General features: G+C 46.2%; 1 protein-coding gene across 3 annotated transcripts; it reads right to left on the bottom strand.

Moving 5' to 3' along the window:
• Positions 1 to 232: 232 nt before the first annotated feature.
• On the bottom strand, positions 233 to 12,781 carry MDM2 (MDM2 proto-oncogene, E3 ubiquitin protein ligase). 3 transcript variants are annotated; one of them, XM_010159121.1, is made up of 10 exons: positions 12,710 to 12,781; positions 10,673 to 10,747; positions 10,191 to 10,324; positions 9,983 to 10,032; positions 8,822 to 8,889; positions 8,585 to 8,678; positions 5,900 to 6,057; positions 4,558 to 4,713; positions 2,354 to 2,431; positions 233 to 933 (listed from the first exon to the last, which is right to left on the bottom strand). In XM_010159121.1, the coding sequence occupies exons 1-10, from the start codon at positions 12,776 to 12,778 to the stop codon at positions 364 to 366; spliced, it is 1,452 nt and encodes a 483-aa protein (XP_010157423.1). In that variant the 5' UTR covers positions 12,779 to 12,781; the 3' UTR covers positions 233 to 363. The 3 variants fall into 3 exon arrangements, with proteins under 3 accessions (XP_010157423.1, XP_010157424.1, XP_010157425.1); XM_010159122.1 differs by having other exon boundaries at positions 5,900 to 6,054; positions 12,710 to 12,778; XM_010159123.1 differs by lacking the exons at positions 8,585 to 8,678; positions 8,822 to 8,889 and having other exon boundaries at positions 364 to 933; positions 12,710 to 12,778.
• Positions 12,782 to 12,870: the final 89 nt, after the last annotated feature.

Here is a 12,870-nt window from a genome sequence, read left to right as displayed (position 1 = left end):
AAGAGGAGGACCTCTGACTAACGAACTCTGCAACACGTCTCCCCTTCCGTGATCACTGAATTTGGGTTTTTAATGTGCCTGTTTAACCCAGTAAAACCAACGTCACCAACCTGCAAGGAACACAAAGCACTTGGAAAGGCGGGTAGTTTACAGGAATCGGTTATTTCTATTGAGGGATTTAAAATCTTGAAGTTAATTTACGGGTATTAGGCTAACTCACCTCTTAACAACGCCAGTGCATTTATTTCAGCAAATACTTTTCATACCAAACGTCAAGAGACCCAAAATACTCAATTTCCAATAAGCATACAAAAATAGTTTCTTACTCTCTTAACCAGTTCATGCAGTTCCTTGCACATCCATCTAACTAAAATAAGTGAGTACAATCATTTGTATGGGCTGCCTGCACACCGGACAGGGTTTGTTCCTCTTCTTCAGCTTCCTCGCGCACGTAAAGCACGACATGAGGTGTCCCGTCTTGCCGTGAACTATGCAGCCGTTTTTAGGTCTGCTCTGACAGATGACGCAGGGCTCTATGCTGGACACGGGCAGGCTGGATTCCACCCCTTCCTCTTTGTCTTGCACGTCTCTCTTCTCGGGTTCCTTGTAGTCCTCCTGACTGCTGCAAAACATGCTGCTTGACGTTGAGGGCTGCGAATAATCTTCACTTTCCTGGGACTCGGAAATCTGTACTGCTTTATCCCCATGCTCCTCTCCGGCTGCGTCTTTGTCTTCACTCATTTTCACTTTCTTGCAGTCGGGAACATCAAAACCTTCTTCCGACTCCAAGGGGAAGGAACTTTCTAACTTGCTCTTTGCCAGTTTATCGCTCTTTTCCTCCGGAAGCCAGTCCTCCCGAAGGGCCCAGCATCTGTGGCAATGCCGTGGAAGCGGAGGATTCATTTCGCTACATTCAGGACACTTCCAATAATCCTTTAGTGAATTAAAGGTTGGAACAGCTTAGGCTACTTGGAATGCTTACAGCTGAAGTATTCAGAGATTAGAAACAATTTCTTACTGCCAAAGTAACAGTTACCTTGAGGTACCAATTTGTTTATGCTTTAAAAATTCCATTCAGCGTTTGCCCCACTGTATGGATCTAGACTAAACGGTCCTGATTTTAAAAAGATTCTCGGATTTTCTTTATTTTTGCAGTAGATTTGTGAAACAGAGGTAGAATGATCATGATTTCTCGTGAAATAACTGAAGAAACCAGACCACAAAAGAGAACCTCATGAAAAACTTCTGGTAAAAGTGTTGCCATTCCCGTTATTTTCAGCAGTCGGCTGTTGAAATGGAAATCACTGGAGACGGGAAGGGACGCCAAGCTGCTGGTGTGCAACACGCCCGGGTGAGGGCGCTCTGACACAGCAGAAAACATCAGCCATTTCATTAAAAAAAAAAAAAGGCCGCGTCCCGGTCCCAGAGGTTTCTCCATGGGCTATGCTGAAAAAAACACTAGGAGTATTTTTAAGAAGAAAGACTCTGCTGAGACCTACTGCATGCCGCAGGGGAAATAAAACCAGACCTTACTCAGACATTCAAGGCACCGTTTTGTTTGAGTCCTGAATAACATCAGTGACACCAAAAGCTTGAGACCCATTTTAATTCCTAAAAATAACTCACAGGCGCATTTTTCCATACACAGGGCAGCGCTGTGCTTGAAGGTGGTGGCGAGCCCTGTGTTTTACATGCAGTGTGAACACCCTCGGTCCTACAGACCGGCCCGAGACTGGGGGCACTTCAGGCAGTGTTGGACAACAGCTTTAGCCGAGCCCCAAGTGTGAAAAGCAGCTGTAAGTGAACAGACACACGGCTTTTGAATTCGTGTGCGCGTGTGCTTTTGTCACCTGTCGACACGCTTCGCCTCAACCCCCTGAACTTCTTCCCACACATCATGAATGGTCTCACAGAATATGGAAAAAGCCTTAAAATCCAGTAATTTTGCAGTACTGTTATGAAAACAGATTTGCCTTCACATCCGTATGCTACAGATGCCTTCGTTCAGTTTAGGCAGTAAAACTAGACACTGTAATTTGTACAAGAGCTTTTGTGATCTCTATGACTTTTTTGTGTGTGTGCAGAAAGTCAGATTTAGGCTCCAAATAATTTCCTTCCAGTGAAACCCTAAGTTAGTGGCTTTGGGTTTTGGGGTTTTTTAAAACTGACTAGAAAGCTTACTAATTAAAAAAAAACCCAAAAATATGAAAATATTGTTTTGGAACCTTGAAACATCCAAGAAAGTGTCACTTTAATTCTTAAAAAAAAAGTCACCAGTAGCAACAGAATTCATCTCTGCTCCATACTCCTTGACCCAACTTACGATGCTTTCGCAGTCAAGGTTTATACTCACAGCTAGAGAAATCTCTGGATCTTCATCAAATGAATCAGCATCACTATCTTCATCCTGGTAAATAGTCAGCTGATATACCTGGTTTAAATAAAATGAAAGTATTAATGTAACTGGGTTTTGGCATTCAATTAAAAATCTGATCCTTTCCATCAAACGCATTAAGCGTCGCACATACATCAATTTACATTAAAATCACAGACTGGTTTGGGTTGGAAGGGACCTTAAAGCCCATCCAGTTCCACCCCCCCTGCCATGGGCAGGGACACCTTCCACTAGACCAGGTTCCTCAAAGCCTCATCCAGCCTGGCCTTGAACACTTCCAGGGATGGGGCATCCACAGCTTCTCTGGGCAACCTGTTCCAGTGCCTCACCACCCTCTCTGTGAAGAATTTCTTCCTGATATCTAATCTAAACCTCCCCACCTTCAATTTAAACCCATTACCCCTTGTCCTGTCACTACAGGCCCTTGTAAAAAGTCCCCCCCCACCTTCCCTGTAGCCCCTTCAGGTACTGGAAGGCTGCAATAAGGGCTCCCCGGAGCCTTCTCTTCTCCAGGCTGAACAAGCCCAACTCTCTCAGCCTGTCCCCATAGCAGAGGTGCTCCAGCCCTCGGAGCATCTTTGTGGCCTCCTCTGGACTCGCTCCAACTGGTAAATATCCTTGTAATGTTACGGGCTCCAGAGCTGGATGCAGCACTCCAGGTGGGGTCTCACAAGAACGGAGTAGAGGGGGAGAAGTAGCAAGTTAACTCCACAGAATCTGCTGACTGGTTTGGGGGAAAAGAACTCTCTTCACAGGTGCAACACACAGCTGGAAGAGAAGTGTATGTCAGACAGGCAGAAGGTTCCACTGTACACAACAGAGGTGATCCTTCCCCTCCGCTCAGCGCTGATGAGGCCACACCTGGAGCACTGCGTCCCACCCTGGGCTCCCCGGTACAGGAGAGGTATGGAGCTGCTGGAGAGAGTCGAGCGAAGGGCGGGCTGCTGAGATGGCAAGGGACTGGAGGAGCTCTCACGTGAGGAGAGGCTGAGAGCATTGGGACCATTCAGCCTGGAGAAGAAAAGGCTCGGGGGGATCTTATCAATGTGTATAAACACCTGAAGGGAGGGTGCAAAGAAGAGAGAGACAGGCTCTTTTCAGTGGCGTCCAGCAACAGGACAGGAGGCAGCTGGCACAAGTTAAAACACAGGAGGTTCTGTCTGACGTCAGGAGACACTGCTTTGCTGCGAGGGTGCCCTAAGGTTGCCCTGAGCCACTGTGGAGGCCCCACCCTTGGAGACAGTCAGGTCACCTGGACATGGCCCTCAGCAACCAGCTCTGCTTGAGCCGAGGGCCGGTGGATAACAGGACCTCCAGAGACCCCTCCCAGCCTCGCCATTCCGCAATTCTCAACGCTGCTACTGGGAGCGGGGGCACACCTCAATCCTTTCCTCCTCCAAATCACGATGTTATCTCAGGCTGCAGCTCCGCAGCACTGTGACCCGGGGTACAGCAGTTCAGCCAGTCCCATTCAGCCCCTCAAGTGTCAGCGTCCTGTAAGTCCCTGGCCAATTCTGCCTCCGGCACTTAGCCAATCCGGGCCTCACCTGATTCGCCTCTTGCAAGTTACAGACAAGTAACCCAGGACACAGAAAATCCCACTTCGTTCCTGACATTCCAGATACCTAGGTCTCTTGGAACTGACGGTAATCACAAGTCTGCTTTCTTGCCTCAGAATGGAAATTTCTATAATTGTGTTTCAGCGTCTCTATGAAACATTCGTATTCACGGAGGCGAACAATTCTGAAATACCCCTCTGCAAAAAGCTGCCAGGGAAGTTTTCACTCAGTGTCAGAAGTGTCAAAGCTCACCACACACTTCTGCTTCTACACCTGCTGTTACAGACTCAAGTGCACACGCTGCCCTCGACTCCAACAGCTAGCGAGCGAAGTTCAACACACCTTTCCAGCCTGTCAAGAATCCGTTTCAGAGCCTACGGAAAGCCACAGCACCGTTCTTGCTACCGCCTGGTGGGTGTGTAACGGCGACCCGACTGCGCAGGCATGTAGTTTTATTTAACGAACGACTGGGTGCAGTTGGTGACACAGCACACACAGTCCTGAAATATACCTGAGGAGTTCCTTCTTGCTGCAATCTCAAGAGGAAGTTTCCTTCCTCCCCTCGCCCTCTGGAGTCAAAAAAAACACCGAACAGAAATGTACCTCATCATCTTCATCTGTGAGCTCCTGTCCTTCTTCATTATGGCTATAATCTTCTGAATAAATAGACTCAACTTCAAATTCTACACTGAACTGGTCTGAAACAGAATTGTGGTCAAACCAATCAGAGTTTTCACTTAACGAACTGGCATCGAGATCCTGAAAAGGAGAGAAAGCACACATTCAACCTCCCCAGTCAGTATCCATAACCATTACTGTTAAGATAAAACACCAGAAGACAAAACCAGAGCTACTTGGTTTCATTAGCTGTGGAAGAAGTGAGACCTGCTGCTGTTCGTGTCCCTTCACAAGGCCAACGAGCCCTACGCAGGTAAAAGTAAAGCCAGATCCGAAAGCCTTTTGTCAGCCCTGCAACAGAGGCTGCAGTCAACCTGCAGCCAGCTCGAGGACTGCTGCTGCCGTTTCACAATGGCTCCCCTACGAAGGGAAAGAACAGAAGGAGGAAGACGCAGACGTTGGCTGCATGTCATTAAATTCTCTATTCTCATCAACTTGGTTCAACTTAATTTGAGACAGGGGCTAACTACAACACAGCACGGGTGAAGACACAGTCTTAGTTCTGTCAGTGCAGAACACAGCGTGTGACCAGGAGTAAGTTTAGCTCTTCACGACTTAAGGTAACCACAGATAATTTGCTGAAAACAAGACGCAGACGTTGGCTGCATGTCATTAAATTCTCTATTCTCATCAACTTGGTTCAACTTAATTTGAGACAGGGGCTAACTACAACACAGCACGGGTGAAGACACAGTCTTAGTTCTGTCAGTGCAGAACACAGCGTGTGACCAGGAGTAAGTTTAGCTCTTCACGACTTAAGGTAACCACAGATAATTTGCTGAAAACCAAACCAAAACAAAACAGAACCCAGAGCCACACAGCAGGGGCTTGGAAAACGAAGACGGCGTCATCACAGCCCTACTATGAGAGTTACGGAACCTGTACCAGAACTAGCAGATGCCCAGAAGCACCAACTGCCCTCCGTCACAGAATGCCAGGGACTGCTTTTCTTCTCTCACCACCCTAAGCAGCACCCATTTCAAAACACAAAATACAGCCCACGTCTTTTCAATACCGCCCCAAGCAGCAAGAATCTGTTTTTTAAAGAATATTCTGTTAGTGTTTTTTAAAAATTCACTTCAGCTTTGTCAGCAGACCTATGAGAGACCCCACTCCACCCACACACCAACTTTCCCTTCAGCTTCTTTTCTCGCCTCAGACACCAAGGGCACTGCTGCTTTTAATTAAGACCACGATGTTTTACGCTGCGTATTTGCATTTCTGGTATCTGAAATACCTGTACCCAAAAAAAGTATTTTAAACTTACAGGAATCGAAAGAGAATCTGTTGAATCGCTATTGCTTCTGTCACGGCAGAGACCACTGACTACACACCACGAGAGACTTTCATCGAACGTCAAGGAAATGCTGTCCGACTTGTGTCGCTTTCTTCTGTCGCTGTGCGCGTCGTCCGAAGAATTTTCTTCTGGGCACATTCAAGAATTGTTATTACTCAAAAACAGCCATGCAGTTTTGAATATTCTTAACAGAAGCTTAAAAATATACTTATATAGGAGTTTAAGAAAAATTAAGTCATTCAGCATTGTTTTATGGGGAGAAAAGGCACTAGCTTTTTTTTTTTTTTAAAGAGGACACAGTAACATTGAGAATCATGGGAAGCGTGAGACATTCCCGAAACCAGTACTTCAGGGGCTGGCTTTCCCCACTCGTCCCATCAGTACAGCTCGTACATGGCAGTCTCCACATGCACAGGAAACAACTGCAAATTTGGAAGCATTTTCACCCCGCTTCACACGACACATTAAACCCCTTCTGGTTTTTGAGGAATACAGTTAGGATCTTAATTGTCCTAACTCCCTCTACAGTCAGTAGACAGAAAGGCACCTTCAGAGGGCTGCTGAGTCCATCCGAGAATTTGCAGGGAGACACAGCAACTAGCTCACGTGCCACATTCCTAGGAAGGACCTCATGCCAGGCAAGGTCACTTCAGGCTCATGTTTCAGATACCCCAACAAAGTTATCAGTTAATGACTGCATGACATGTCAGTGTGTTCACTCGACAGGATTTCTGTAACAAACCATTCTGACTTTCACCGCACGCCAGCAAGAAAATCTCCAAGGCACACTACGTGAAAACCCAGCACTGAAAGCACCGCTTTAAGCTGTGCTTATTAAATATGCTTGGTTTGAAGGCAGAAAGACAATGCTTTGGAAACAAGCACCTACAGCAGCATAAGGAGTAGGGGGACAGCATTTTAGGGGTAGGTAGGTCAAAATTCAGCTCCACTGAGTTTCAGAGTGTTGGGTAAAAAACCCATTTTATTAAACAAACGGTGTTGCAAAGTCGGTATAAAAGTGCAGTGGAGTGAAAACTCCCCAGGAGGCCTGACAACTCGGTTCAACAGACCTCAGTAAGAGCCTGCTGCCCCCCTACAGGTGCCTTCTGCACCCACCCTCCATCGCCCCCAGCTTCTCCCTTGCCTCACAGAACACATCCTGACAGTCCGTGAGTCTTCGCGTCCTGAATCTTGCATTGTAAAGAAAAGAGAACAAAACACTTGTACATACTTTGAGACTTCTCTTACTTTCCCTTGGTGCTTCTTGGCTCAGCCCCTCTCTTTTCTTTTTCCGCCCTGAGAGCCCCACCAAATTTGGTGCCCCCAGGCCCAAGGGTTGCTCCTGTCCATCGTTGTCCTCATTTAGTTGTCATGGCTCCATGCTGTACTGATACTGCATCACCACAAGGTTTCTATACACTATAGAAGCGGCTCCAACGGAGCCGCTACATCCCAATTTAACAAGAATAGTGGTTTAAAAGGAAGATTTCCTATAAATTAGAAAAAAAGTGTATATAAAAACACTATATTAAAAGAACTTTTAAGGTTGTAACAAACTAATAAACGGATGCAAAGACAGGAGTTAATAATCCAACCTACAATAAGCAGGCAAAACACAGGACCTTATGTACTCTGGGTCATGCCTAAATATTACAGGTTATGATGTTTAACCCAGACTTTCCATCCTTTCACCAGTCGTTGTTACAACATTAAAACATTCTTTTAATTTAGTGCAAACCGCTCAGCGACGCAGCACAGTTTTCGGACTGACTAACACCAAAAAAAACTACTACACAAAAGCTGAGGAACTGAAGAATGTTCCCAAGCAACTGAAAAAGAGAGAAAGTTCTTACGCAGCGACAGAAAGGCCTCGCTGCCCAGGTAATTACAACCGTCAAGTCATGGGGTAACGGCAGTGATGGAACAAACTAATGTAAGAAATTCCACAGAACAGTACTGAGGTAGAACTGCAGAGAGCACTTACACTGAGAAATTTAAAGTTATTCAGGTTTACGCTGACCAGCCTGTTATTTGCTGATGACTGGGAGAAACACTCCACGTTTTCAAAATGTATTTGCCAGTGATGCTTGAATAACCACAGTAAAGAGAGAGGGAATCTAAATACGATGCTTACGTCACCAGACCTCTGTTTTAAAAGTCCTTAAGGAATGGCCAAGTGTTTAAATACATCCAAAACCATCCCATGTTACTACCGGACCTTTGATGTCTTTGCCCCCAGCTGAAATCCAATGAAAACTGCTTTCAGAGAGCAAACAAAATGTATAGTGTTGTGGCTGTCTGCAGAGGGAACCAAAATGAATTTGACTGCATCAGGCTGCCGCAAACAAAAGCGTTCTCCTCAGGAAGACAACACAACTGATTAAGTCCTGCTGATGGACACAAGTTTTACAGATCTGTGGAACAAGTTATTCCATCATCTTACTAACAGTTGTAGAGATTGGGACTGTAACATGATCCTGGAGCAATGCAAGGAATCCTGTATTTCTTCCAGACTGAACATTTTGGTTTAGATAAGCAGAGAAACGCAAACAGGATTTCACGGTGTCTTTCAGAGTCAGTAAGGGAACAGAATGTACTTCTTTCCCCAAGTGGCCATACGCTACTGAAAGCTCTGCCTCGTAAATCTGCACGTACCAGATTCGCTGTGTGTTCTCCTCCTGGAAGACGTAGTCGGTCGGGAGGTCACGTGTGATGCAGCCTGCTTCTCTTCTAACCCTTGCACAGACTCCTGGTTAACAGAAATACCGAGCAAGCGTAAGCATGAGTAGGAGGTACAAGGCTAGAATCAGTAACTACCTGCATCTAAACCACTGTAGTTCTGCATGACAGTGTCACAGAATTTATCTCTGAACATTTATCTTAAAAAATCACCTTTAGAACATTTTCTTCTTCAAGCTGAATTCTGGCATCCTCCTCAGGTGTGTCAGCAAGCGCAGAGTCTGAAACCAAACAAGAAACCCTTAATACAGCACAGCAGGAAAAGTCACTGTCAGGCCCCAAAACACTGGAGCAAAAGCAAGGGAGAGAAGTTAACTGCACACTGCATTTAGCAAGTAAATTCTAAACAGAACTTGGAATCCAGACATTTTACAACAGTGGAAAAAACAACCCCGTTCCTTTGCTTTTTAGGTGTGTGCAGCATTTTCCCTCTAACCTTTCTGATGTGGGAAATCCAGCTGTTGTTAATTATATATGCTTACTACCAGTCAGACACAGAATTAATATACTCTCTTTCAAGAAAAAAAAATGGAGAGATTAAAGTTTGCAAGCTTAACAAGAAGGGGTAACAAAGAGAGCACGTTTCCCATCTTCAGCAGCTGCACACTTGCCTTTAGGAAGGATCAGAAACAAAGGGCGTCTTCATACAGACTCAGAAGCCGATATACAACATTGGCTTCCACTGCTTAACTTGTGGTTCACTCCTGGTACTGGCCAAAAAGAACAGCCATAGGGAGCATTTTCATACTGCAGGAAAGGTGACAGTGTAACAACTCTCCATTTATGGAGTGGCTCTCCACAAAGTTACCACAAACCTGCTTTTTTGTACACAGACCTTTTAGGAGAGGACTCGGCATAGCTGAGGGGCACCAGTTCTCAACGTACTCCACATTCAGTTTTGGAAATGGAAAACGCCACCAACAGAAAGAACAAAAACCATTTCCCCCAACTTCACTGCTGGCACAAGTTCAAGAAGCTAATTTTAAAACTTTATGCTGCCGAGGGCTTTATCTGTAAGAAATACCGGCTAATTTTTCGATTTACTCCTCTCTCTGTTCAGCTCAGACGTGCTTTTTTTGGTTCTAGGCCAACAGCTGCCTCAGTGCTGTTCAGTTTTTTTTCCCTCCCCCAGAGGAAAGAGCATGTACCTTAATTCACTATTTCTGACCGCTCCGGACTGCAGCGCGTAAAGCCAACAGGCTAGTTATGGAGAGATGGACATTAGCTGATGACCACATGCAACGTGCAGTCATCTAAGTTCTCTTTTCCCTATGGCTATTTCCCAAAACAAAAAGTCCTTGCAAACTAGCTTACCTTGTTGATTGATTGCTATCAGATTTCTGGAGATCATTGAATATAGCCTCCTTAGTCGGGGATAGAGAAAGAGATGTTGCAAGTTAGCTCCATGCAATTATAAACGAGAGCTTACCATCTCTGAAGATGCAAAGAGTTAAGGAGGGCCATACGCATCATGTTCTTCACTATTTCACAACCAGACTCTCAGAAAAGAATCCCATTTTACCTGTGTTCTTTTACTGAAAAGCTTGTTACTCCAAATAAATCCCCCAGGAGATCATTTGCACAGTGTACAATATGTTGTTGTTTTTCATCATATAATTGTTTAGACATAATATATTGTCCAAGATAGAATATTACCTGTAAAATAAGTAACATAAACAAACATTAAATACCCATGTTTTTCTGTTTCAGGTTTAAGAGAAAGCACGTTAAATTCACTGAGATCTGCTCTTCTGACTTTGATCGCCTAAAACTCCCTCTGAGCTGCCATTTCCATCTCTTATCCCCCAAGTACTCTGCCATTCTACTGACCACCACATACTTCTGTCCAGATTTTGTTCAAGAGAAACTTGCTGAACACCGGGAGATATCAAAACAATACCTCCTCTCACTATCTTCTAGTGCAACGCCCCCCATTCACCCCAAACAACAGAGCAATCTCTCTGTATTGACTGCAATCTACCTTCAGTGATTATCAGTTCTCACCTCCTTCATAGTAAAAGTGTCCTTTTCTGCGCCAGCTAGCTTTAACAACTTCAACAATAGCGGCTTTGGTTTCACCTGTGTGGGGAAGAAGAAAAACAATCAGTATGCACTAATTACTCACCGAACAGAACGCTGTTTATACAGGTTGGCTTCTTCCTTCTGCATTAATCTGATGCAAACACACAGCTACATTAAAACCTCCCCACACCCAAGTTTTTGACTTTGCAAAGCTACACGCACAAGAACGTGAAGCCAGTCGTACTGAGCTTCCCACAGTGTACATCTTGCCTCACCCCCCAGCCTTTCACTGCCACATGCAGCCTCCTTGACCTGAACTATAGGATTCATCTAGTGGTTCCAAGCACAGGGCGGGGTCCCGGGGAACTCAGCTTCGCTCCTTCCGTCCCTACAGTGACTCCCAAAGGGTAGGGAAGAAGGCAAACAGACCTTTGTGACCGTCGGCTCCAGAGTGCAAGTCACAAAGCAAAGCACTGGCCCAGCTCTCTCCTAGTCTCCTCTTGTGACAGTTTCTGGGGCTGCCAGCTGGCGTGCTTTATCTCTGAAGATTTTCTTAGCTGGGAAAAGCACAACCTGTCCTTCCCACTGTATTCCCACTGCTCCTACCTCTGCAGTGGCTTCCCACCCCCCCACCGTGCCAGCAGCGCTGTATCTGCAGCCAGTCTATGACAAGTTCTGAGGCAGAGGAAGGAAAAGTTTAAAAGAACCCACCCCAAACACAACAAAATGCACACTTCCTCCGACCCCCTTTTCGTCTCCTGGCCGGCCCAGTGTCCTGATCCCATCACTGCACTGCACAAACAGCTCTGCCAGCACCAGTGCAGGAGATGAGAACGAACCACAAAGAGCCATGGACAGTTCCCACTGCAGTACATTCTGGCACTGCCACTTTAACAGTAGCATAACCATCCTAAAAACTGGCTAATAGCTAATCCTAATCTCAAACCAATGCTGAGTTTTAATGCATTCACGAGAGATGAGTCCCAAGACTCACACATCATGAAAACAATAAACAAGCTGGTGGATGTTAGATGCCTCTTCAACCCTTCCTAAGTGCCGAATCATTCCGTGCATGCGGCACACACCACAGTTTCAGAAAGGAAGCAAAGAGTAACTTTATTGAAGTACTAATGACGGCCAGGCACAGGAGGGCAAAGCAGCTTCCGATCTCAGAAACCACAACTAGACCGATGGGTTCAGATCCTGTTACTCCCCAGCCCTCTCTCCCCGACTCCTGCAAGTATGAAGCTCTTCTGCCAGGCAGACCTGACAGCAGGCCGCAGCCACACAGCGTGACTTAAAAAAAGAAGAAACAAACGAAACAAAACACCCACTTCGAACAGTCTGCTGTTCCCTTACTTGGCTTTTTTGAAGTCCTGCTGTCAGTCCACACTTTTAAACTTTACCCTTCCACAAAAAGCAATCCAGCTCAACTGTCACTGTACACACGGCGTGCTGAGCTTGCTACTCAGGTAGAACAGGCTTCCATCCGCAGGAAAATTTTGGCAGAAAGCCAGGACAGCGTAGCTGTCACTCTGTCATGGAAAGCCTGGATATGCAAATCCATAAACACAAGCAAACAGTCTTATTAAAACTTCCTTATAAATTCCAATAAAAGGCAAAGTGAAAATGCGGAATCCCAAAGCAACCGTAATAACGAGACTGTGTCACAACGAGCGTGCGTTTTGCACAACAGAGATCTCCCACAACCCCTCGGTTACGAACTGTTAACTACTTCCACCATGAAACACTTGCCACGGTCAAGCTGGACCATACAATCCTCTTTATCGGGAGAAAGCAACCCGACCTGGAGACAGAGTCCAGCCCTAAACCATCACCCTCAGCTCCTAACCGCGAATGAGCAAGATTTGCCTCCCAGCTGCAGGGTCAAAAAGAACCCAAATGCACCGGATTTCCTGGCTCTCCTCCAACCATCGCTCGCTGCGCGAAGCGGCCCTTCAGAACCAGCAGCCAAAAAACTGCGAAAAGCCGGGGAGCGCGTCCGGGCGAGGCACTCACCAGCGCCTCTTGCTCGGAAGCGGTGACAGAAGAGGCATCCGTGAGGGAGGACATCTTGGTATTGCACATTTGCCTGCAACGAAGGGGAGAAGCACCTCAAAACGCGGAGCACGGCCGCAGGACCCAGCTCCCCCGCCCCGGCGGGCGCAGGGCCGCGCCCC

Source organism: Eurypyga helias, unplaced genomic scaffold (genome assembly GCF_000690775.1).
Source record: "Eurypyga helias isolate BGI_N326 unplaced genomic scaffold, ASM69077v1 scaffold909, whole genome shotgun sequence".
Classification (NCBI taxonomy): domain Eukaryota; kingdom Metazoa; phylum Chordata; class Aves; order Eurypygiformes; family Eurypygidae; genus Eurypyga; species Eurypyga helias.
This window is presented reverse-complemented; position numbering and strand designations above follow the sequence as displayed.